The 22,792-nt window shown below is 35.1% G+C and overlaps 1 protein-coding gene across 5 annotated transcripts in view; it reads left to right on the top strand.

Annotated features, from left to right (window-relative positions):
• ARID4B (AT-rich interaction domain 4B) overlaps positions 1–22,792 on the top strand; it is a 145,732-nt gene that overhangs the window by 94,378 nt on the left and 28,562 nt on the right. For 3 of the 5 annotated variants that reach the window (XR_005530957.1, XM_039247167.1, XM_039247168.1), the window contains exons 12-17: positions 3,058–3,130; positions 4,720–4,814; positions 5,879–5,976; positions 6,940–7,183; positions 7,489–7,664; positions 11,615–11,866. Coding sequence is in view for 4 of the 5 variants with exons in the window: in XM_039247167.1 (XP_039103098.1) it covers positions 3,058–3,130; positions 4,720–4,814; positions 5,879–5,976; positions 6,940–7,183; positions 7,489–7,664; positions 11,615–11,866 (938 nt within the window). In the remaining variant the exon portion in view is untranslated. The remainder of the gene's footprint in view (positions 1–3,057; positions 3,131–4,719; positions 4,815–5,878; positions 5,977–6,939; positions 7,184–7,488; positions 7,665–11,614; positions 11,867–22,792) is intronic. The other 2 variants (XM_039247169.1, XM_039247170.1) reach the window with 2 other exon arrangements.

The following is a 22,792-nucleotide window of genomic DNA, read 5'->3' on the forward strand; positions in this document are numbered from 1 at the left end:
TGCCAGCTCAGAGCCTGGAGCCTGTTTCAGTCTGTGACTCCCTCTCTCTCTGACCCTCCCCTGCTCACGCTGTCTCTCTCTCTCCCCTAGAAATAAATAAAACATTTAAAAAAAAAAAAAAAAACAGTGGATATCCTTTAAAATTAAAAGTAGCACTTGGGTTTCCTTTGTGAGTTAGGATTTGGCATAAAGTCATCAATCACTTAAGTGTTTTTAGTATTGGAGATATTTCATAATAAACCTGTACTTGTGATATCCACCATAACCAGGCAGTTCACTTGCTTCCTTAAAATAGAAACATAGTCTTGTGAAATTGAAAATACTAAATATAGTTATTTCAGCAACCTCAAAAATATTTCTTAATCATGCTGTGCTTTTGGTTTAATGAGATAGTAAGGGAAATACCCACCTAATGTAACAAAGCTCTACTTTCATGTGCTTTTTCATCATTGTGTGGGCCACTGTCACCTCATACAATATTTTCATCTGCATTTTTACTGAAATACCTAGAGAAGTATAAAATATGTCTTCCATCTAGCATTCAAAGAATAATCAGCAAAAAGGGATTAATATCCCTCATTCAGAGAATGTTAAATAATTATATCTAACAAATGAGTGGATAGTTATGATTAGATCATAAATAAGTCATATGTGACATATGGATCAAGGAAGTAAAGTTTTAGATTTTACTGTAACTGATACTTTAAGTCTAGCAGTGATAAGTATCAACAAAAGATGCCTAGTGACATTGTACTACTGTACTCTTCAGTGGTTTGTTGAACGATTTCATAACAGTTACTGGTGAATGGTGCAGGTAGTGAAGACTGTATGTTTGACCTTGAAGTGAATTGGAGTGAATCTTTTCAGGAAACTAACTAAGTTAATCTCAGTATGTAATATTTTAGGTAAGTTTTGAGTTTCTGCCATTTAATTATAATAAACAACGATTCATGAAATAGGATTGTTTTAGAGCTTGTGTTTTATGACCTAGTGATCTATGATGACAGTGTGTAGTGTAAAAGTTTCTCAGCTTCAGTCTTCTCCCCCTCCCGCTTTCTGTTTAAAATGCGAAAATGAACAAGCCATCCTTTGCTTAAAACTTCTCCAGTAGCTTCTTAGCACCCTAAAAGTCAACCTTCACTTACAGAACTTCTTTTACAACTCAGCCCTGCTTTTTTTTTTTTTTTTTTTTTTTTTTTTACCACTTCTCTTGGTATACCTTGCCACTTTGAACTTGATGCTATGGCAGTATTAAATTACAATACACTGCTTCTTCTCAGCCTTTACACATACCAATACTTCTGTCTACAGTGCTCTTCCATTTCCTCCACCAGTTAGCCTGTCAAACTCCTGTTCAGCTTTCAAAACTCTACTAACAGGACACCTCCGTAAAGGAAACCTGTGGTATATCACCTCCCTCATCTCAGGAAAGTTAATCGGTCCATTTGCTAACCTGCTACCTTTCCTTGTGCACATTTTTATCATTTATACATACACACACGTGCATGTGTGCATACATGCATGCACGCACTTACTGTCAGTTTTCTCCCCTGTAAGCTGCTCAGGGGTTTGGGGCCCTGTGTTACTTGTGCTCATACTCAGAATGTCTCATGATGTGTAACTTGTAAATAAATGATGATCAATAAATATTAGTTACTAAAATTTTTATTGCTTAGATTTGTGTCTTAGAAATGTTTTTGTAAAAGCAAATCTGGGTTCCAGTTTAAACATTTTCTTTTAAGTTAAATACAAACTTCACTAAATTTTTGTGACAGTAATAAATATGGCAGTTTATGAAAGTCAAATATTGTATCAGGGTACATTACAGATAATATCTAGAAAGTAGATTTCCTTAGATTTATATCTGACTACCTTACCAAAACCCACCTTCTGTGGACCATGTTGAAACTGAGAAGTGTAGCTTTTTATATAAACAAATTAATAATTGCCATTCTTCTCTGCTCAACTAGCAAACCTAATAGTTTATCAACATGGATTTTGTTTCTTGTTTTTAACTTGTCTTCCTTTGCTCTGCTGGCTCTTCAAATAAAGAGGCAAATGTCAAAACAATGGCATTAGACACATGATTTTTAAAATTAAAATGGTATATTTAGATTTATTGAGACTTTCAGTTGAAAACTATGCTCTGAAATTTTACTGTCAGAAATACTTTGGTTTCAGCAAGAGTGACTGTAAGTCCTAGGTGTATATTTGGAATCACTCTCTCTGCGGTTACTCCTGATCATGTTCTCTAGTGGCAGGCTCCATCGCTTATTTTTCTTGTATTTGATTCAGCACCTAGCACAGTGCCTACACTCACTGGTGCTCGCTAAATGATTTGTTGAATGGATGAAAGTCACTGCATTGATGAGTTCCTCCATCTCACCTACTACCCTGCTCCTTGCAGGTCGCTTCAGGACCAGCTCCCTACTGCCTCAGCCCCTGGCCACAGCAGCAAGAAGCTAGTCCCTCCCTTGTAATTGATAAATCGGGGAACTATTTTATTACTTGAAGATTTCCCTAAGTCTGAATCTTCAGGTATTGTAGATCAAGTTTGTTCCCCACTTTACTGATTTTATAAGCTTGAAGTGCTACACAGTGGGGCTGTATATAATGAAGAATACTTGGAGTTACAGCTAATGGGACCCACACGTGTATAGTTCTGGAGGAGCAACAAGATAGTCTGTTTTGATGTGAAACCCTGACCCAATTTAATATAAGTGAGAGTAGGTCTTCTTGAGCCTGTGGCCCTGATTTAAAGACTAGACATGGTAAAAAGCTCATGAACCATCTTGCTAGTTTTATTTCTTATATGAGAATTTACATTTGGGATAATCACTGTTGAGATAATTTTTAAGGCATATTCCTTTGGAAAGCATAAAATCTCTAGACTTGGCCTGGTTTTGAACAGCTTAGTGTTAAGTAATTTTTACTTGATAAAAAAAACCTTTGAAATATTTTAGTGAAAATGAGTCTTTGCTCTTGGTAGGAAATCTTGTATTACTAAAATGCTTAATTGAGGAAAATAATATTCTGTTCTTCTGTGACTAAAATTAGGAAGAAATAGAACCATTTCCAGAAGAAAGGGAGAACTTTCTTCAGCAGTTGTACAAGTTTATGGAGGATAGAGGTGAGTTTTTTTCATTAATGATTATTGTTATATAGGTATCACATAGATAATTAGTACTTTAAAAATAATAATTCTGTTCATTAAGCTCATGTCACTAGTATTCATGGCTATCTTACTGACTGCCAGTCACCAGCACCTGGCATATAGTACATGGGATGAGGAATTTGACATTATTTTGATGGATATTATGGCCATGGACCCATCTGGCCTATATTCTGTCCTCCTATCTGCCCATCCATCCATGGATTCCCAAAGAACTCTTAATACTAGGGAGCAGTAGCAGAAAGGGAATGATAGTACCATTTTATTTGCGCCTATATAGATGCCTCTAGTAAAAAGCCTTCCTCTCTAGAATCACTGTTTGATATACCTTGGATGTGTATGTGGTGTGTTTGTGTATGTGTGCATGTGAGTGAGAAAGAGGGAAGAGGGAAACACCATATTCCAAGATGGGCCACAAGTCTCGTGACCCAGCCACACATAAGAAGTAGAGAACTGAACTGAACCATCCAAAGCAACTTAGACATAGAGAAATTGGTAGAGTCTCAGGGTAAGCCGTGGCTTAGCCTTTTGAATCTGTCTGATGTTGTTAAAGAAATACAAGAATCGAGGGAAAGAGAAAGGGATGCTGACCTTTAGTTTTTGGTAGTGATCTTGTCCTTTGTTAAATGTGGCCTTGTCACTCTCTTGCTTATCTGCTGTTCAGAGTATATACTGTGTCCTTTCCTGGGAGGATACTAGTTACGGAGTGGCAAGAGACAGAAGGCTTTCTAGCTTGAGGAGAAAGACAAGATGAATGAATAATATTTGGAAGTGACAGTGTACTCTGGGAATTATTTGGGGGTAATTAATATTTTTTAAATTCTCATTTGTATTGCTGATAAGTAGAAGTTGGCTCTGTATTTTGCTCTCATAAGTGATAGTGACTGTAATATAATTATCTTTATTGTTTGATATAAAATGTCCTTGCTTTATTTATTATTTTTTTGTATGAGTGGAGGCTTGGCCTAAGAAAGGAGACGATTTCTTAGGCTTTTGTATGAGACAGATAAAAAAGTGAAGGAATGTCTGGGTGGCTCCATTGGTTGAGTGTCTGACTCCTGATTTTGGCTCAGGTCATGATCTCGCAGTTGGTGAGATCTTACCCCACATTGAGCTCTGCGCTGACAGTGCAGAGCCTGCTTGGGCTTCTCTCTCTCCCTTTCTTTCTCCCTCTACCCTGCTCGTGAGCGTGCTTTCTCTATCAAAATAAATTTTAAAAACTTAAAAAAATTTTTTGTTGCTGATATTTTATTTTGGTTTATTTTTTATTTATTCTTTGCTCATCAAGGAAATGAAAATGGAGTGAAGTCATGTAAGGTTTCAAAAATCTGGTATGAGAAATTTTTAAAAATGAAATGAGCTTAAGTAGTAAACATGTTTTTGATTATTAACAAGGGATTTTTCCCTCATATGTATATTATATATGGAATATATATATATATACACACACACCTTACACTATATATATTCAGTGTAATATCTGAATCTTTTGTAATTTCAAACAAAAAATGTAGCATGGTTATAATATATTTTGTTTTCTTTAATAGGCACACCTATTAACAAACGGCCTGTACTTGGATATCGAAATTTGAACCTCTTTAAGTTATTCAGACTTGTACACAAGCTTGGAGGATTTGATAATGTAAGTATTACAGTCAGAAGTGAAACATGTTTTTCATACAACATGTTTTCTTATTTAAAAATTACCTAAATTGTTTACTAATAAAAACCTAATAGTAGAAGGAAAAGAAGACGGGAAGCACAAGTTAGAAACAGCTAGCTTCCTCAACCAAATTTAAATTTAATTAAAGAGGTTTTCAAACGAGCTTCCTGATTTACTATTAAGTTTGTCAAACTTTGATACACCATCTTTGTATGTCTGAGTCACAGCACAACCATATTAGTAGAAGTTCTTCCTCAGTCTCTTTTCCACTACACTGTAAGGTCCTTGAGAGTAGGAATCTCTTAATATTCTTTATGTGCTTAATGCAGAAAAATCTTTGTTGAAGAAATTATCTTAAGGTTGCCATGATGTATAGTGTCCATACAATTAAGATTATTCTGAGGGGGGGAGTATTCTGTAGAATAAAATGCTTTACTAAGATCCTTAGAACTACTTTGATTTATTAAACTTACAGATTTTATGGGAATGAATACATTACTTAAAAAATTTGGGGGCGCCTGGGTGGCTCTGTCGGTTAAGCATCCGACTTCAGCTCAGGTCATGATCTCACGGTTCGTGGGTTAGAGCCCCGCATTGTGCTCTGTGCTGACAGCTAGTTCAGAGCCTGGAGCCTGTTTCAGATTCTGTGTCTCCCTCTCTCTCTGACCCTCCCCTGCTGATGCTGTCTCTCTCTCTCCCCCACACACACAAATAAATTAAAAAAAAAAAATTCAAAAAATTTTATCTGTGTCTCTTCATTGTAAATTTTGATTTAGAAACCTGAACAGGGTTAATTAAAAAATCAAGTGGTCTAATGTTTCAACGTTTGTAATTTTCCGAGATATTAGAATACTAAAACTTACTTTAAAAGATTGTTGTAAGCCAAATTTTTTTATTTAGAATTTATTAAGCTAGATGTTTTTCATTCCTTTGAGACTAAAACCAGCACATATAAACATATATTTCTATATGCCGCATTAATCAGGATTTTATTATAGTCCCACCTTTTAATTTGGTAGTTTTCATTTTCCTTTGTCTCCTAGATTGAAAGTGGAGCTGTTTGGAAACAAGTCTACCAGGATCTTGGAATCCCTGTCTTAAATTCAGCAGCAGGATACAACGTTAAATGTGCTTATAAAAAGTAAGTCAGTGTACTTGATATACTGACATTCAATATTTTACCTAGAAATTAGGTTAGAATTGACTGGATAACTGAGGCTAGTATTTCTTCTAAGAAGAAATCATGTATTTGTACTAATCATTCTATAATAGCATGTTCTACAGTATTTTCTATGAATACTGGATCTATGAGATGTTCTATAAAGAAAGTTTTTGTGATCAAGTAAATTTGGAAAGTACTGTGTAGAGGTTAAAAACCTCTTTTTAAAGTGTTAAAAAGTCAAGGATTGAACCCTGGTCCTGCCTGTTATTAGATTTTGTGCCCCTTGGACCATGTATTTTTCTCTTAAGCTTCAGTCTCCTCATTTGTAAAATGGGATAATAGTACTTGCCTCGTAGGATTACTCTGATGATTAAATGAGATGTCATATGAACTAAGAGGAGTAGTCCTTAGCATATCAGAGAAGTGCTCATGGGGTACCTGGGTGGCTCAGTCGGTTCAGCATCTGACTCTTGATTTTGACTCAGGTCATGATCTCATGATTCTTGAGGTCGAGCCCCATGTTGGGCTCTGCGCTGGACAGCACAGAGCCTGCTTGGGATTCTCTCTCTCTCTCTCTCTCTCTCTCTCTCTCTCTCTCTCTCTGTCTCTCTCTCTCTCTCACTTCCTCTCTCAAAGTAAATAAATTTAAAAGTGCTCAAAAAATTGATGCTAGTTACTAATCCTTTAATAGCAGTTGTTATAGTTACTGTATTTAAGATACTACCTTTTTACCTTTAGCGTGGTTTTTTTAGTGACTTTCTTTTTTTTTGAAAAATGTTTCTATTTGGGTTAAAGAGATTGGGAGGAACTAACCTAGAGTAAATTAGAATATTAATATGACTCAATATTTGAGAACTTTAAATAAACACCTTTTAAAAACTACCACTCTATAGTAATATTTTGAAATATTTTCCCAAATGTAATTTCTCTTTATGTTTCCAGATATTTATATGGTTTTGAGGAGTACTGTAGGTCGGCCAGTATTGAATTTCAGATGGCATTGCCAGAGAAGGTTGTTAACAAGCCATGTAAGGAGTGTGAAAATGTAAAAGAAATCAAAGTTAAGGAAGAAAATGAACCAGAAATCAAAGAAATAAAGATTGAAGAAGAGGAGAATATAATACCAAAAGAAGAAAAGCCTACTGATGATGATATTGAAAGAAAGGAAAATATTAAACCCTCTCTGGTAAATCAGATACTGTTAATAGTTCTCTGCCCTCTTTAGTACATTGTCTACATCGTCTGTAAAGGTTCCATGGTTATTGTAAAATGTTATACTTTATTTTTTGAGCATTTTCCTCATTAAATGCTATTTTTGTATTTAAAATAGTTGTTAGCTATTTTTGCTTAGTGTGTTATGGCAAGAGTTTCTTAAAATAGCTAATGCGTTTCTCAGTATTGGTTGGTACCGCCTTTTGCTAACATTTAGATCATGGAATTGGGTTGACAGTTTTTACTTTTGTTGGTTTAGTTCCTCTGATTTTTTCCTAGGGAAGTAAAAAGAATTTATTAGAATCTATACCTACACAGTCTGATCAGGAAAAAGAAGTTAACATGAAAAAAACAGAAGAAAATGAGAATCTGGAGGACAAAGATGAGGAGACAAGTGGAGTAGACGAATCCCTCAGCATAAAGGTAGAAGCTGAAGAAGAAAAAGCCAAATCTGGGTAAGAAATTTGTTTTTGGTTAAGATGCATTTTTTGGCTGAATGAATTCTTGTAATTTGCTCTTTGAATGTGTGTGTTTGAAGCTAATTTGACAAAATATACAGTAATTGAGTGATTTGCATTTAGATGTAAGGGCCATTTGGCTCCTTCAGAGACCCTACTAATGCAAATTTGTAGCAAAAGGTCATGTTTTTGATCCATTCTCTTGCTCTCATCATGGAAATGTATGAAATTGTGAGCTAGCAAAAAAGCATTTCTTACCACATTAAGCTCTGCTGAATAACCAGATAATAGAAATTTGGGAGGATGGCTTTCTGTAATGTTTTATAGATGGTATGTTGGCTCTAGATTTTAAGAGTTGTGTTAATTTCTTAAGCAAAACATAAGAATGGAAAAGTGCTAATAATTAGTTTTCACAAGGCCAGGATTGTTACATTGTGTTTACTGTGACAGTAGTAATTCCTCATTTTGGTCAGTTTGGAATGATGAACTATTTATTCAGCAATGTAATTTATGCTCTGCCAGTGGACCCCTGGTGTTTATAGATGATCTTTAGCATCTAGTCTTATCTCTGAGGTTTCAAAAACCCCTATACATCCCCATTGTTAATGGTCCTTTTAAATCAGTACAACCAAATGTTTTTGATCATTTTAGTGTTTTTCTGAAATTCGGCCGCAACATGCACATAGGCAGGGAAGGGAAGCAAAATATGCTTTTGCAAATTTAGGGAAAGGTGTTTGTTTCGTCTACTTTCTTATATTTCTTTGTGTACAAATGTCTATATCAAGTACTCATTACTGCTGTTGGTAATTATTTCAGTTATTAAGAAACTTAGTAAGTACTTAGCTTTTTGCCTAAAATCTCTTGATCGTTTTAGTGTCTTCTGAAATTTTGGCTGCAGCATGCAGATAAACATGGAAGGAGAAACCTGGATTTAGATGAATACGGTCTGAGTGTTTCCTCATTATACTTGGTTATAGTCCTGTGTGCACGTGTATATTTCAAGCACTCCTTGCTGCTGCTGGAGACTGTTTCAACTCTTAAGAAAACTTAGTAAGGGTTCAGCTTTTGTCTAAAAATCTGATCTTTAAATCTGCATATATTTCTGGAATATCTGCTGTGTGGGAGGCATTGTGATAAGCCTGTGTTTTCTCTTTGTCAGTAATAATTATCTTAATTTTTCAAGGTGGTATTTCAATTTATTTTATAGAGTAAACCACATATTGTAGGTGTTTAAAAATTCTTCAACTATGTAGCTTTTTAATTTACTACACATATTTATAAAATTTGGTAGTGTTATGTGTTGGGAATGTCCAAGATTGATTTCTGAGTTTTATTAGATAAGTGCAGTAGAAAATTTGATAGTTTTATAAAGAATCGTATGTATTTCTCTAACATATAAACCTTTTCTAAGTAATTAGCTACTATCAGGAATTTTCCATGTCCTTTTTCCATCATCTAGGTATAGGAGATTAAATAGGTTGATTTAGGTAAAATACCTTGTTCAGTGCCTGGCCCATAGTATTAACATGTTAAAGTTTTGTGTTTGTTTGTTTGTTTTTAATTTGTTCCGTTGTAAGGAATGTGACATTGAACTGGGAAAATTTGGTATTTGTGAATTCAGACGAAAAATACTGATACATTTGTTTTCCCAAAATATAGTTCTTTAGAAGAGAAGTAACAAAGTGTGTGTGTGTGTGTGTGAGAGAGAGTGAGAGAGAGAGATCCACATCAACTTAATTTTTAAAAATCTATATACTGATTACGTTTTATACTTCCAGAAGGTATCGTTGTTGGCATTCTATGTTCTATCTGATTTAGTGCTTTTACCTTTGATTTTGCCAATGAATTATTGGAGAAAGGAGTAGAATATTTTCATTTGGCTGATAGCAATTGTGTTGTTTGCTTCTTTATACTTTAGTACGGTTTTTAAGTGTTTTTCATTTGGTTTGGTGTCTGAGATTGATACTCAATGTGAAACTTTTATTTTTAATTTTTGATTCCTTTATTAATAAAGAGTATTAGAGGTTTATTCCAGATAAAATTAAAGACTGCACTAAAGTAGGATTGTGCTTGTTCTTATTGGCATTTACTAGTTGTGCTCAGAGCGTTGTGTAAGACACAAGTTAGAAGTTGTTTTCATTTAAAAAATCTTAGACTTTTTATTCTGTATTTCTCTTTTCTCTGATATGGTCATTCTAAGGTACATAATAAATATCTTTGGTGCATAATAGATTTCTTCTTTTGTTGTGGCCACTGGAATAGACCTCCTTTTCTCCCTGATACACAGAAATACAAGCTTATGAGTTAAACAAGGAATAGTCTTTCCAAAAGATGTCTTAAGTGTTTTAATTTTTTAAATATATATAAACACTTATTTAAGGTTGTTAATAATAGTTTATCATCCATAATACCCTCTCTGGCAATTTCCTAGATATTTTAGCCTTACTAATTATCATTTCTTCATTAGAGACATGTTCAGTATTTTTAATAATAGAGTTCTAGATTTTTATCTCAGTTTATAGCTGGTTTTATTTAGGTCTTAATTTTTAAGTACCCATTCATTTGAATATAAAGGAGTCTTTAAAAATAATTCTTGAGATTCTGTGGACTTTGTGATGTATTTCAGAGAAAACTGATGCATTTGTTACTTTTGTAAACTTACACTTAATTTCACAAGACTATTAGGCTTCCCTTCATCCCTCCTTCCTATATAGAAGGAAAGAGGTAGGAGAGTAAAAAACCATTTTAATGTTGCTTGTATTACTATAGATTGTTTCTGTTGCTTACATAATTGCATAATTAGGAATGATAAAATATGTTATTGCTAAAAAGGTTGCATATAAGATTATAAAATATTATCAGTGAAGAAGGCCTTTTTATATAAACATTACATTCATTAACTTTTAAAGCTTAATTACTTGTCATGTGGTTTCTATTTTATGATCTTTATTCATTTGTCAGCTCTAAAGTGATGGATTCTTTTTGAGAGAAAACTGTTGTAATAAATATAGTTTTTATCCTGCACAGCAGATAAAGACTTGGGACTAAATAAAGTTGAATTTCATATTGAAGTCTTTTAAAAAATAAATCTACTGTTTGGAAGATTTTCTCCCAACTTGTTTAATACAGATTTGTGGTTAATATAAAATGAATATGAATGCTCAGTTTTAAAAAGCGCACGACATTGAGAAGATTGAAGTGGTTGCAGTGCTGCTTCTAGAATGATTTGACTTTTAGTTTCGTATTACTTGGACTTGGCCTCTCGTATACTTATTTCATTGGAACTTCAAAGTTGAGAGAATTGGTAAAAAGACTTTAAGTAAATACATAGTAAAGAAAGCAGACGTTGTAGCAGAGTTTAGCAGAATAGAAAGAAAAAATGATGAGATATTGATGTGAAGTTAGTCAGATTTTCCCGTGAAAGGTAAAATCATATTTCAGTTAACATAACATTTGAAATTCTGATTGGAACACCTTTTGAACTCCATAAGACTAGCTGTTGGCTAGTGAAAGTTTTTGCTTTAAACACCCCAGGGCTGGAAATATTTGAATAAAAAGTACTTTTTAGTCTGGAAATGGCTATGAGGTATAAATGATTTTTGTTTTTGTCAACATTTCTGTGTAAAACACTTTCGTAATAAAACATGAAAAAGTTGTTAAGGTCGACCTTAATAGTTTCTTATACAACTTCTCTTCTTCTGGCTGTTGGAAATTTTCTTTTACTGCATTTTTCAATCTTCATTTCCTCTAAATGTATTTCTCTATAACCATGGTCCTCTTAATACAGTTTTAGTTTTTTATGTTACATTGCAACTCAGAATTTCATGCACATGGAACCTGCCATTCCCGGAGCAGTCACAGCCACAATTTTTATCAATTTATGTGGTTTGGAACTGAAAAGCTTATGAAGTATCTTTTATTAACTGCAATTTTTTAAACCTTTCAAGAGATGAAACGAATAAAGAGGAAGATGAAGATGATGAAGAAGCAGAAGAGGAGGAGGAGGAGGAGGAAGAGGATGAAGAGGATGATGACAACGATGAGGACGAGGAGTTTGAATGCTATCCACCAGGCATGAAAGTCCAAGTGCGGTATGGACGAGGGAAAAATCAAAAAATGTATGAAGCTAGTATTAAAGATTCTGATGTCGAAGGTGGAGAGGTCCTTTACTTGGTGCATTACTGCGGATGGAATGTGAGGTAACTTGAGTTTTAGCTAGTGATTACTACCTAAAAACACTTCTAAAATAATTTTCTATTTTAAAATCTAATTGACGAATTATAGACTTATCAGTACTCTGATTGAGGTCGTAGTACCATATACAAAGTTTGTAGATTTCAACATGTAAATACCTCGCTTAGTGACTTCCTACTTACTGTTTTGAATACTTAGAAGATATCCTTAGGGTCTAGAGAACAGATACCTATACAGTTGACTTTAATGTTACACATGTAGATTAATAGGGGCAACATTATTGGTGAAATTGGTAGAAAAATATATATTTTTTTAACTTATTTAAGTAGAAAAATCTTTTTTAAAGTTAAAAGAGTTTTGAGCTTCTTGATGTCTATGAGTTAATTACCAGGCTTCTTTCTCTCTCACATTTTCAGCCACATTGCCACAATAACCTCTTCTTTGTAATCTCCAGTCGTCACGTGTCTTTCCTTCAGGAGGCAGGGATTTTAAAGTCATGATTTCTTAAGAAGCCTTAGCCATTTTAAGAGGGACTTTATCTCTTCATTAACAGCTCTTACATTATAGTCTTGTTCAGAAGCCTCAGAAATGTATTTGTATATTTGAGACGATATGATGGAAACGTAATAAGCAAGTGTGCTTGACTAAACTAGGGTGCGCTTTCTGACCATTGCTAACCCAAGGGATGAAAGCCAAGACTAAGGTTTGATGTTCAGTGACTTCACTTCTTTTCTTATACAAGTTTTCTTTGGTTCATCCAGAGAAATTTTGTGTTTGAATTTTGTCCAGAATTGGCAAGTCTGTTTTAGGATCTGATCATTTGAAATTGAATTGAATTGAATTGAATTGAAACATCATATTGAATTCTGTTTCTTAAAAAACTATAATAGCCTCTGTTTCTAAAAAGTACATTTTGTGTTGTCCTATTGTGGCAGTAGAAAGCTCTAGAAGCATGTCTAATCTGATTACCTTTCTTAGAGAAAAGTGTAAATCTGATCCATTCTGAAGCTTGGAAGAAAATAATAATTTAAGTCATAAGGAAATGTTGAGAAGTTTTGTTTGGGACTCATTCTTTGTTATTTCTAACCAGCAAGTTTGGAATTTTAAGAATACTATTAATCAGTGTTGTCCCGTAACATAAGCTTTTCCAGATAATCAGTTTTAACACCATGTGTAGTTTATCCTTTTGTCTATTGGCTCTTATGCTCTCTCTGTGGTGCATGATTTTCCTCACCGAAGGACTGGTGATCATTAATAGATCATGTTCAAAGGAAGATACTGGAGATCTCAAATATAGCTGCTGTAAGAATATTTTGCCCAGTTTTTGACATTTAATCATTTTGATCTTACTAAATGATCTTATTAATATAAATGTCGAGGTAGTTCCATTTATGCCTAGAATGTACATGTTGAATATGTTAGTTTAAAATTAGGAAGGAAAAATTGAATCAGGAAAAATTAATAATTACTGAGTAATGCTCACAAGAGAGATAAGAGCCACATCATCTTTTACCGCCCCTCCTCTTTCAGTTCTTCTGTCCTTAATTATTTTGCTAGTTTATATAATGAGGCAGTTTTTCTAGTGGCCTTTATTAAATGCTTTATATTTTGTGATAGATAAAACTTGCATCATATCAGGGCTTGATTATTTTCTATAGTTTGATTAAACAGAGAAGAGGCTTAGTTAAGTGTGAGAATTGAGACATTCATACAATTATTCTGCAAGTAGGACACAGCTTTCTGTTTGTTTAAGAAAAGACTGAGTGAAGGAAAGAGTCCTCTTTCCATAGGAACACTTGGATTTTAGAGGCCAGAAACAGAATGTCAGTAATTTAGCTTTGAAATTGGTGGGGGGTTGGGGATGGTAAGGGAAGACTTTAAATTGAGACCTTCAAGTTTTTAATAATATAGAAAAGAAAACGAGACCTAGATCAACAAGACAAGCTTATGTCAATGAGAAGGATGCCGTCTGCTCCTCCACACCTCAAGTGTTTGTGTGGTCTGAACTTTCAAAAGAAGAAAACTAACCAACTTGATGAAGACCTGTAGAGTGGATCTCGTCATACTCCAGCAGCATAGAGAAAGCTGTTCTTCCGTAGATTAGCAGTTAATTTTCTTACAGTCAGTTTAACAGCATTCCTATTTCTCTTCTGCAGTAATAAGCAGAATCTCTTATTGATGAATAAGCAATAATTATGATTTTGCTGCTCCTGCATGTCTGAAGCTAATCTAATGAGGACTACAACAAATCCTCATCGGTTCTCCAACTATGCTCCTGTTATTTCGGGGATCTTCAGCTTGATCTTTGAATTTACACTTATGAGATATGAAATTAGACATGAAGATTTATGCATGAAGGTTTATGAAAATAGTTTTATCTTCAGTGGCAGTCATTCATTACTGTAGCCATTTAGGAAACTTTATATGGAGCTGTTTATGTGAGTTTTGTTTGCTCTGAAAGGTCACTTTCCAGTAAACAAATTTTTCGTAAGGAAAATAAGAGTATCTTAGTTTAAAAAATACTATTTTTCTGGTAATTTCTGCATTTTTCCTTTTTTCTAAAACGCTGTGTAAACCTTTATAATAGCATAATTTTCACTTGTACCCTTCTTTCACAATTGAAAAGTGTTAATTTTTTGTTACACAAAAGGATAGTGTTTGGGCCAATTTATTTTTTTAGTACCACAACGAAAAGAAATGACACATTTTTACAGGCTTACATCAGATTTACTGGAAATAGCTAGAACTCTGGATCTTAAACCACATAATGGCATATAAATGGCATAATACTGCTACAGAATTTGTCGGATGTGTGACAGTATAAAAATATTGTCTACCACAGTAGACTTCACTAGGTTGCCATGTGCTTGGAGGAAGTCAGTGCTTCTTTATGAATTGTTTTTGACTCTTCTAAAAATACCATCCAATCTAGAAAACTGGAGAAATCTATAAAAGTAGAAAGACAACTAGTAATATTGTTCTATGTTCTCTTTTAGTCTTTTAAAAGACTTTATACATTTTTAAAAATTATAGTCACCCTTCAGTAATTTTTCATAGTAGGCTTTCTGACTGTTTTCTCTTAGTGATGTATTTTATAGAAGTTTTTAGTATCATTAGCTAATCGATCCCTTTCATTCTCAAGTTTCTAAGTCATACCATAAACGTCATATTGATTTTTGAAAATAAAGTTGCACTTTGAAATTCAGCTGCTATAATCTCTGTTGTGTGTGTTGGGCTTATCTTTGTTCATTAACACAGCCAAGGGTGTTACAGCTTTCTGGACGACTTGGCTTGGGATTTAAAATACATCAATATATTATTATGTATTGAAGCTGATTTGTTTTTTCTCCATTTCCAGTTTGGCTTTCAATAATAAAGGGTTTGGGAATTTGGTTAGAGAAATTTTTTTTTATATTGAGCCTCATCAACTACATTAAAAGGACACCCCCAAGTAAAAGAGAAAGGGAAAAGCAGCACTAAAATTTGAGCTGTAAAGCTCCTAATTAGCAAATTAGTTCTCCATTTTCTACGTTATAGAAACCCGAAGATAAGATATATTATATTTAAATATATTACTGGAAATAAAAATGTGTTTCATTTAAAAAATATTTTGTCTCTTGGGCTCCTGAGTGGCCCAGTTGTTTAAGCATCTGACTTGAGCTCAGGTCATGATCTCACCTTCCAAGAGTTTGAGCCCCGCGTCGGGCTCTGTGCTGACAGCTCAGAGCCTGGAGCCTGCTTCTGATTCTGTGTCTCCCTCTCTCTCTGCCCCTCCCCTGCTCGCTCGCTCGCTCTCTCTCGCTCTCTCTCTCTCTCAAAAATAAAAGCATAAAAAAATTAAAAAAATATTTGTCTCTCGAAGCAAATTGGCTCCTCCTTTGAAGAGAAGGGGATTGGAGGAAAACTACTAAAAAGCTCTCACAGATGGATTCAAACCCAATTTGTGCTAACATTCAGCTGCTTTTTAACAAACAGTTTATTCCTTTATTTGGCGTCTATGAGTTCAGTATCCTGTGCAAAGTACTGTGCTTGGACTGAGATACAAAGAAATGGTTCCCGTTAAGGTGTTGATTGTCCAGGCAAGGGAACTACCCCACCAGGATTTAAAACCCATCCACTCCACCCACCCCTTCCTCCTAAGGCCCTCAGCCCTGCGCTTGGGTTGCTTACCTTCAGTCACCCCTTATAGTCTCTTTTGACCGCCAGCGCTCCTCCGTGGCTCGTATGTTGCTTTGTAATCCTCGCTTGATAGAACTGGATCTCCCACTCGTGCTCCCTGCCTGCACCGTGCAGCTCACCCTGGCTGGAGAAGGCAAAACCACTTGGTTTAAATTCATGGCTGTGACCCTCAAGTGACCACAATATGTCCCTCTTCCGTCCTCTCTCTTACGTTCTCCGAAGATTATTTTATACTGTTTCTTATCTCCTCAGATGCCCAGGATCTCTTCCCCATCCCTGCTTCATAACCTCACTGAAAAGTTGAGATGAGAGAGAATTGCTGCAGACTTCTGCATCCACCCTCTTACCTGCAGCCCCTGCCGCGCTCTGCGCCTCGTCTGGGTTAGTCGTCAGTGGACGGGCACGCTGCTCTCTAAAGCCCGTCTTCTGATTGCTGGCCTTCTTGCCTAAATCAGAGACAGGGGCCCAGAAATTCTCCCGTTCTTCTCTCCCTCTCTCTCTCCCTCATCTGTTCTAACTCACTGATGTCTGGACCTACAATCGTTTCCCCCATCTCCAAACTCACGTGACCTTCCCCTTGCTTTTCCTGCTGTGCCATTTCTCCGCTTTATTTCCATCCAGCAAGACTGTTTGAGTTTACACTTGCCAGCTGGCTTCTCTCCTGTTGTTTGGTGTAAACCCACTCCAGTAAGCCTTTTGCCCCGTGTCACACCTCCAAAACTGTCACCACTGGCCCTCATCTTAACTGAATTCCATCCTTATTTCTTGACCTCTTGTTACTTGCCTCATCAGCGGTATTTGCCCCTACTGATTGCTGCTTCCGTGACACCGTTCGCTCGTGTCCTACTGCTAGTTTTTCTTCTTTTCCTTTTCTGCCGTTCCTCACTCATCCTCTTTTGGCTCTTCTTGTCTTTGTGTGTTTTCTTGCTTATGAATGTGCCCTTCTTTTATCCTTGTGTAACCATTTTAACTTGTTTACATTCTGTTCCTATTTTTCCAGTCCTAATTTCAATCCCTTTTCTGATACTGAATTTTTCTGAATTATTTCTTGGAACCAAAGGGTTTTGACCTTCTGGAATACAGCTTCCACCTAGGACTGTGGGTGAAAAAAAAATTTTTTTCATTGTTTATGCTTTGTGCATCAGGACCACATTACTTCCCATTACAAAAGTGCTTTTAATTTTAAAACATGAAAAGCAATCCCAATTTCATTTTCATTCCATTAATATTCCTTACCACTTCTAGAAAAGTAGATGCCTGTAAGTAGCAGACAAATATTGAACTAAATTGGACCTCCTGACAACAAAATAGCAGTATAGCAGGAGTTAAAATCCAGATTAAAGGGACTAGTCTATACCTATAGAATTTAGACACACTTGGGGGATTGGGACAGATGTGGTCTGGCTCCCTCACTCTCTCATGTATGGGAACTTCATTTACATGAGGAACTGTCGCGCTGTCTCCCACAAGGGCTGTACCATTTTACATTCATACCAGAATTGCATTAGGGTTCTAGTTTCTCCAAATCATCACCAACATTTGTTATTTTCTGTTTCTAAAGAATGGTTATTATAGCTAACTTAGTATCTCATTTGGTTTTGATCTGCATGTTTATAATGACTAGTAACACGTACTTATTGGGTATTTGTGTGTCTTTGGGGAAATGTCTCTTGAAGCCCTTTGCTCCTTTCTGAAGTGTTTTTGTTGTTGAGTTGTAGGCATTCTTCATATGTTCTATACATTAATCCTTTCTCAGATGCATGGCTTGCAGATATTTTCTCCCATCCTGTGAACCCACAGAATTATCTTTTCACTCTCTTGATACTGTCTTTTGATGTACAAAAGTTTTAAATTTTGATAAAGTCCAAATTCATCCATTATTTTCTTTGTTGCCCATGCTTTCGATGGTGTATCCTAGAATACATCACCAAATGCAGTGCTGTGAAAATTTTCATGTTTTCGTCTAAGAATTTTATACTTTCAGTTCTTTTTTTTTTTAAATGTTTGTTTAGTTTTGAGAGAGAGAGAGCATGAGTGGTGGAGGGGCAGGGAGAGAGGAGGACAAGATCCAAAGCAGGCTGTGCTGACAGCAGAGGGGGACCCATGTGGGACTTGAACCCATCAACCGCGAGATAACAACCTGAGCTGAAGTCAGATGCTTAACTGAATGAGCCACTCAGGTGCCCCTATACTTTTAGTTCTAATACTTTAATTTTTGATCCATTTTAATTTTTATAAAAGTATGTATGATAGTTTTTATGATTTCTTTTTGTCATATGAAGAGCCCATCTCCTAATTAGCAGCCAAAATGGGTTTGAGAGTGAGACTAAAATGAATGTGATGGGAAATACTCCTGATCTGTAACTCTCCTTCTACTCTGTCTCCTTTTGTTCCTTTATAAGAATTTATAAGAATTTTTATGTCACTTCAGATTAATTTCTCTCATATTCCTCTTCCTTCCATCTTCAGAGTGTTTTACATCCTTACTTTTTTTTTTTTTCTTCTTTTACTTCCACGTCATCTGATCCCTGCCATACTTTGATTGGGTATGCCATCGGACTTAGGAATGGTGATAAGAGAGTACAGAGTTGTTCTATTCCTGGGCTTTAAAACAATTATTCTGGTAATGACAGGAAAGCAAAACACTCCTGAAAGTTTACTGCTATAGTGTGCAAATTAAAGAATTATAAATGAGGAGCATTTGACTGGGGTTTCCAAGTGAATATCAGCAAACTTGTTTTAGAACCCGGGAGGGAACATTGCTCCATCTTTTTTTTTTTTTTTTTTTTTTTTTTAAAGTTTATTTATTTTGAGAGAGAGTGAGAGATTGCACATGCCTGTAGGGGAGGGGCAGAGAGACAGAGAGAGAATCCCAACCAGGCTCCATGCGGTCCAGGCCTTCCAGGTCCCTTCACATGTTCTTCCTCCTGTGTCCCATTCCCTCGTCATCTTTTCCAAACTCTCACTTCCCTAACCCTCTGTCACAGTCCCCCAGCCTATTCACTTATGTTTATGCTGTAAAGCATATTAAAACTAAAAAGTACCATGGCAGTCAAAGGGCTGTGTTACCACTCATGTGAAAAATTCTTGTGCAGTATGCAAATGCTTTGTATCATCAGTCGTACATGTAGAGAAAATGAAAATAAAGTTTAAAAGCAGTGAATAAAATGAACATAAAAATATTTTTACTTTAAAATAAGACTTTTGAGTTGACTCTAGTTTCTGAGTGCAAGTGAAAATAAATATTTCCTTCATGAAAAAAGATTAGTAGCTTGGCTATTTTGCACTCAGAAGGGCTTTCTTTCTTTGTGTATTCAACTTAGAGTGTTTACTGAGTTGGACCTGTTCCATTCAGTAGTTTTTGTAGATTGGCAGGCATGTTTAAGGTGAAACGTAAATGTGGACCTGTACATTTGGTGGTTTTGTAGATTGGTAGGTACATCAGTATAGTTTCCTAACTGTGCATAACTCCTAATCCTCTAAATATATCACATGTTAAAAAAGTAAATTTTTAAGGTGCTTTTAAAAGTCAGTATCTGTGTCACAAAATACAGTGAGTGCCGCAATTGTTAACCATGTGTCGTGATCTCCATAAGCCTGATACAATACCTGTGATGTGTTCTTAACATTACATACTACATCTGCCTAAAGACCTATACCTTTTTTCATTTTAAAGACTTAAACTTTCTGGGAAAACCAACCAATATAGTTACTTACACCATGCACTTGGGCTGTTTGTGTCAAATATTAATATGAATTATGCTATAATATTCAAGTTATTGTCATTATGTTCTTTTTCATGGTGAACACCATTCCTGTGTCTTTGATGTGGATTTAACAAGAACTGTTACATGATGTGGAACTATGAAATGTTAATAGCATGCTTAGAATTTTATTTTTTCAATAATATAATGCTTTTATTTTTGTTTTATCTTAAGTACATGACAGAAAGCATTCAATTGTGTCCAGTGGGCCTTTCATGAATTTTGATTTAGATATTCTCTCAGATTAAAAATATATGTGTAAATTGAGATTATTATAGAAAACTCATAAAGTAGGTCAATATCGATACAGTAGCTTATAGTTTATAATTAATAAGTATTGCTGTTTTTCATATGATTTGGTCTCATTTCCTATTACAGCGTCATACTTTTTTTTCCTATAATTTTTTACTCTAACCATTCAGAGGGAAAATCTTTCCTTGTAAGATTGCCTAAATTTCCACTTTAGATGTGAGATTTAAAACTCGAGTTTGTTATATGACACGGATTAACGTTTTGTGTATAGATAGGCAAGATATAAAATACACATCATTCAGCAGTTATTTAAGGAGTCTGTTCATTACAGAGAAAAAAATACAGATGATTTTAAATTTTTCCTAAATTAATGCTTGGTTCTTCGGTTTTGTCTTTTTTATAACTGTGTACATATTTCAAATAGTGAGCTTTTAAATATTACGGCAGTTTGGTTTTGCTTGTGAAATTATTTTTAAAATAACTTTATTCTGCATGTAATTATTTTATAGTTTAATCTCTAAGGTTATGTCTTTTGGGATGTGTTAATACACACTGATAATATTTCTTTGAAAGTGGTTTGGTTGGGTTTAAGAAGAACCCAAATCGAAATTGACATGGGCAACAGTAACCATTTTGGTTTCTCCTATCTGGTTGATTAATATTCTTTTCCATTTTTATTATTGCTAAGTGATTTCTTAGACAATTTGCCAACACATCCAAACAAAAATCAGAAAGCTGATTTCTCTGGTGAGAGCAAGTACATTATGGTCTCTGAATGGTTCCTTCTAGCTCTGTATGAATATTTTAATTCAGCAATTAAAAAAATGCAAATCTCTATGTGGCTGTTTTGGAAGGTTTGTATTGGTACTTCTGTAATTACCGCTTAGGGTCATGTTCTCTGTTACGCTGTCAGCTCCTGGGGAAAGAAGCTGCACTACACTCATTCTTGAATGCCTGGTGCATAGCACAGAACCCATCACATCGTAGGTTTCTAAGAAGTCTTTATCAGATGAGTAAGCCCCCTGGGTACTTTCAGTCTGGAGTTTCATCTAATTTTTTACTTCTGGGATCATCTGGTCCAGCTCCTTCATTTTGTACAGGTCAGGGAGCAGACCTTAAAGGAATTGCTCATGCATCTCTTCTTTCATGTTCGTTCCATTAGTTGAATATTTGATGATCTCAGTAGAAATATCTTCTGAGATACGCCACGCATGTGTTTTTGAAATATTTTCCTTAATATTCTAGTTAAATATCAGATGAGATACCTGTGTAGATGTCATGCATTAATTACAGTGAATTGATAATTGGAAAAGTATGGTCTAATTACTGACAGACTTTATTTTCCAATTCAGTAATTTTTTAAGTTCAGTATTTTTATTATTTGTTTCAGTATTTGTTTTTCTTCATTTTTCAATATTTACTTTTAAGTGGAAAAATTCAGTAATCCTCTTTTCTTTGTGCCATGGCAAACTATATGTCATTTTGTCACAGAAAGGGCAGTTACTATCTTGTGATCCTAATTCCTAAAGGTAATGTCTAATTGAAGGCAGGACAGTTTATATCAATAATGCAGACCATTGGTTTGCTTGACGTTCTCCTAGGACTCTATTTGGATCCAGAGCTTCAAGTCACTTTGTAGGCCCACTGGTTAGCCTCGTTTCTCTCCCGGTTCTCAAACAACATTGTCACTAAACATGATAGCTCACGGCTACAGGCCTACCAACCTTGAAGAGAAGTCTAGGTATTTAATGATAAAAAGCGGTTTCTCTGAAGATCTGTTAGCCTATATATCTGTTAAGTAGTGTTCTTCCAATGCAGTGGAAAGACTGCATCAAAATATGTGCTCTTGATTCCCTCTGTGCACCTTAAAGCAGAATCAAGAGTATTGGAGAGCCCCGGACCAGTGTAGCCAAGGGAAGGACAGCATGTTTGTGTATTTGAGGATGTCTGAGAAAAGGACCAGAAAAATTAAATTCTTTTAATTCTTTTCAATTAAAAGAATACATTTCACTTAGTTATTAAGATTCTTATATTCTTTAAGAATGTACTTTGAGGGATGAATGGCTGTCTTACTTGATATGATACCCTAAGGAGAAATTGAGACCTATTTTACAGTCTTCTGTTTCTTAGCTGCAATTTGCTGCTCTTTGACCCTTCCAGTAATTGCAGTTATTATGGTATTGAAGATACTTGAATTTGAGCTGAATTTTCTCATTTTCTCTCTTCAGTGACTTTCTTAATTATGCGTATAGCAAATGTGGAGTCTTTTTAAAATATATATTAAATATACAGGATTAAAAGTCATCGTTTACATAGAATAAACAACAACTTCTTGTAGTTCTGAACTAAATGCTCTTCATTCAAGTTTTTATTCTTGGTGTTTGATAGGGAATCAGTGTCTTGACCCACTAATATTACCTCCTTTATTTAAATGAACTGGCATTAGTAAAATAAAAATTAAGTTGGCCTCTTTCTTACATAAGTTAGTGTCTGTAGGAAATGTTGTGGGGTTTTTTGAGGGGCACCAGTTTTTGTTTTTTCTCCCTCATGACTTTATGTATCTCTCCTTCCTGTTCTTTTAAATCCTCTGTGTAGGAAACAGGACACTTGAATGACACTCTGAGTGATTACATAAAGGGGGAAGGAACATTTCTCATGTTTAAAATACAACGATCAGTTTATTCTCTGATATTTTTTTTCCCTTGTATGATTAATCAAGCAACTAAAGTGCTATTT

The sequence above is a fragment of the Hyaena hyaena genome, unplaced genomic scaffold (assembly GCF_003009895.1).
Source record: "Hyaena hyaena isolate Hyena2069 unplaced genomic scaffold, ASM300989v1 scaffold_288, whole genome shotgun sequence".
In the NCBI taxonomy this organism is placed as follows: domain Eukaryota; kingdom Metazoa; phylum Chordata; class Mammalia; order Carnivora; family Hyaenidae; genus Hyaena; species Hyaena hyaena.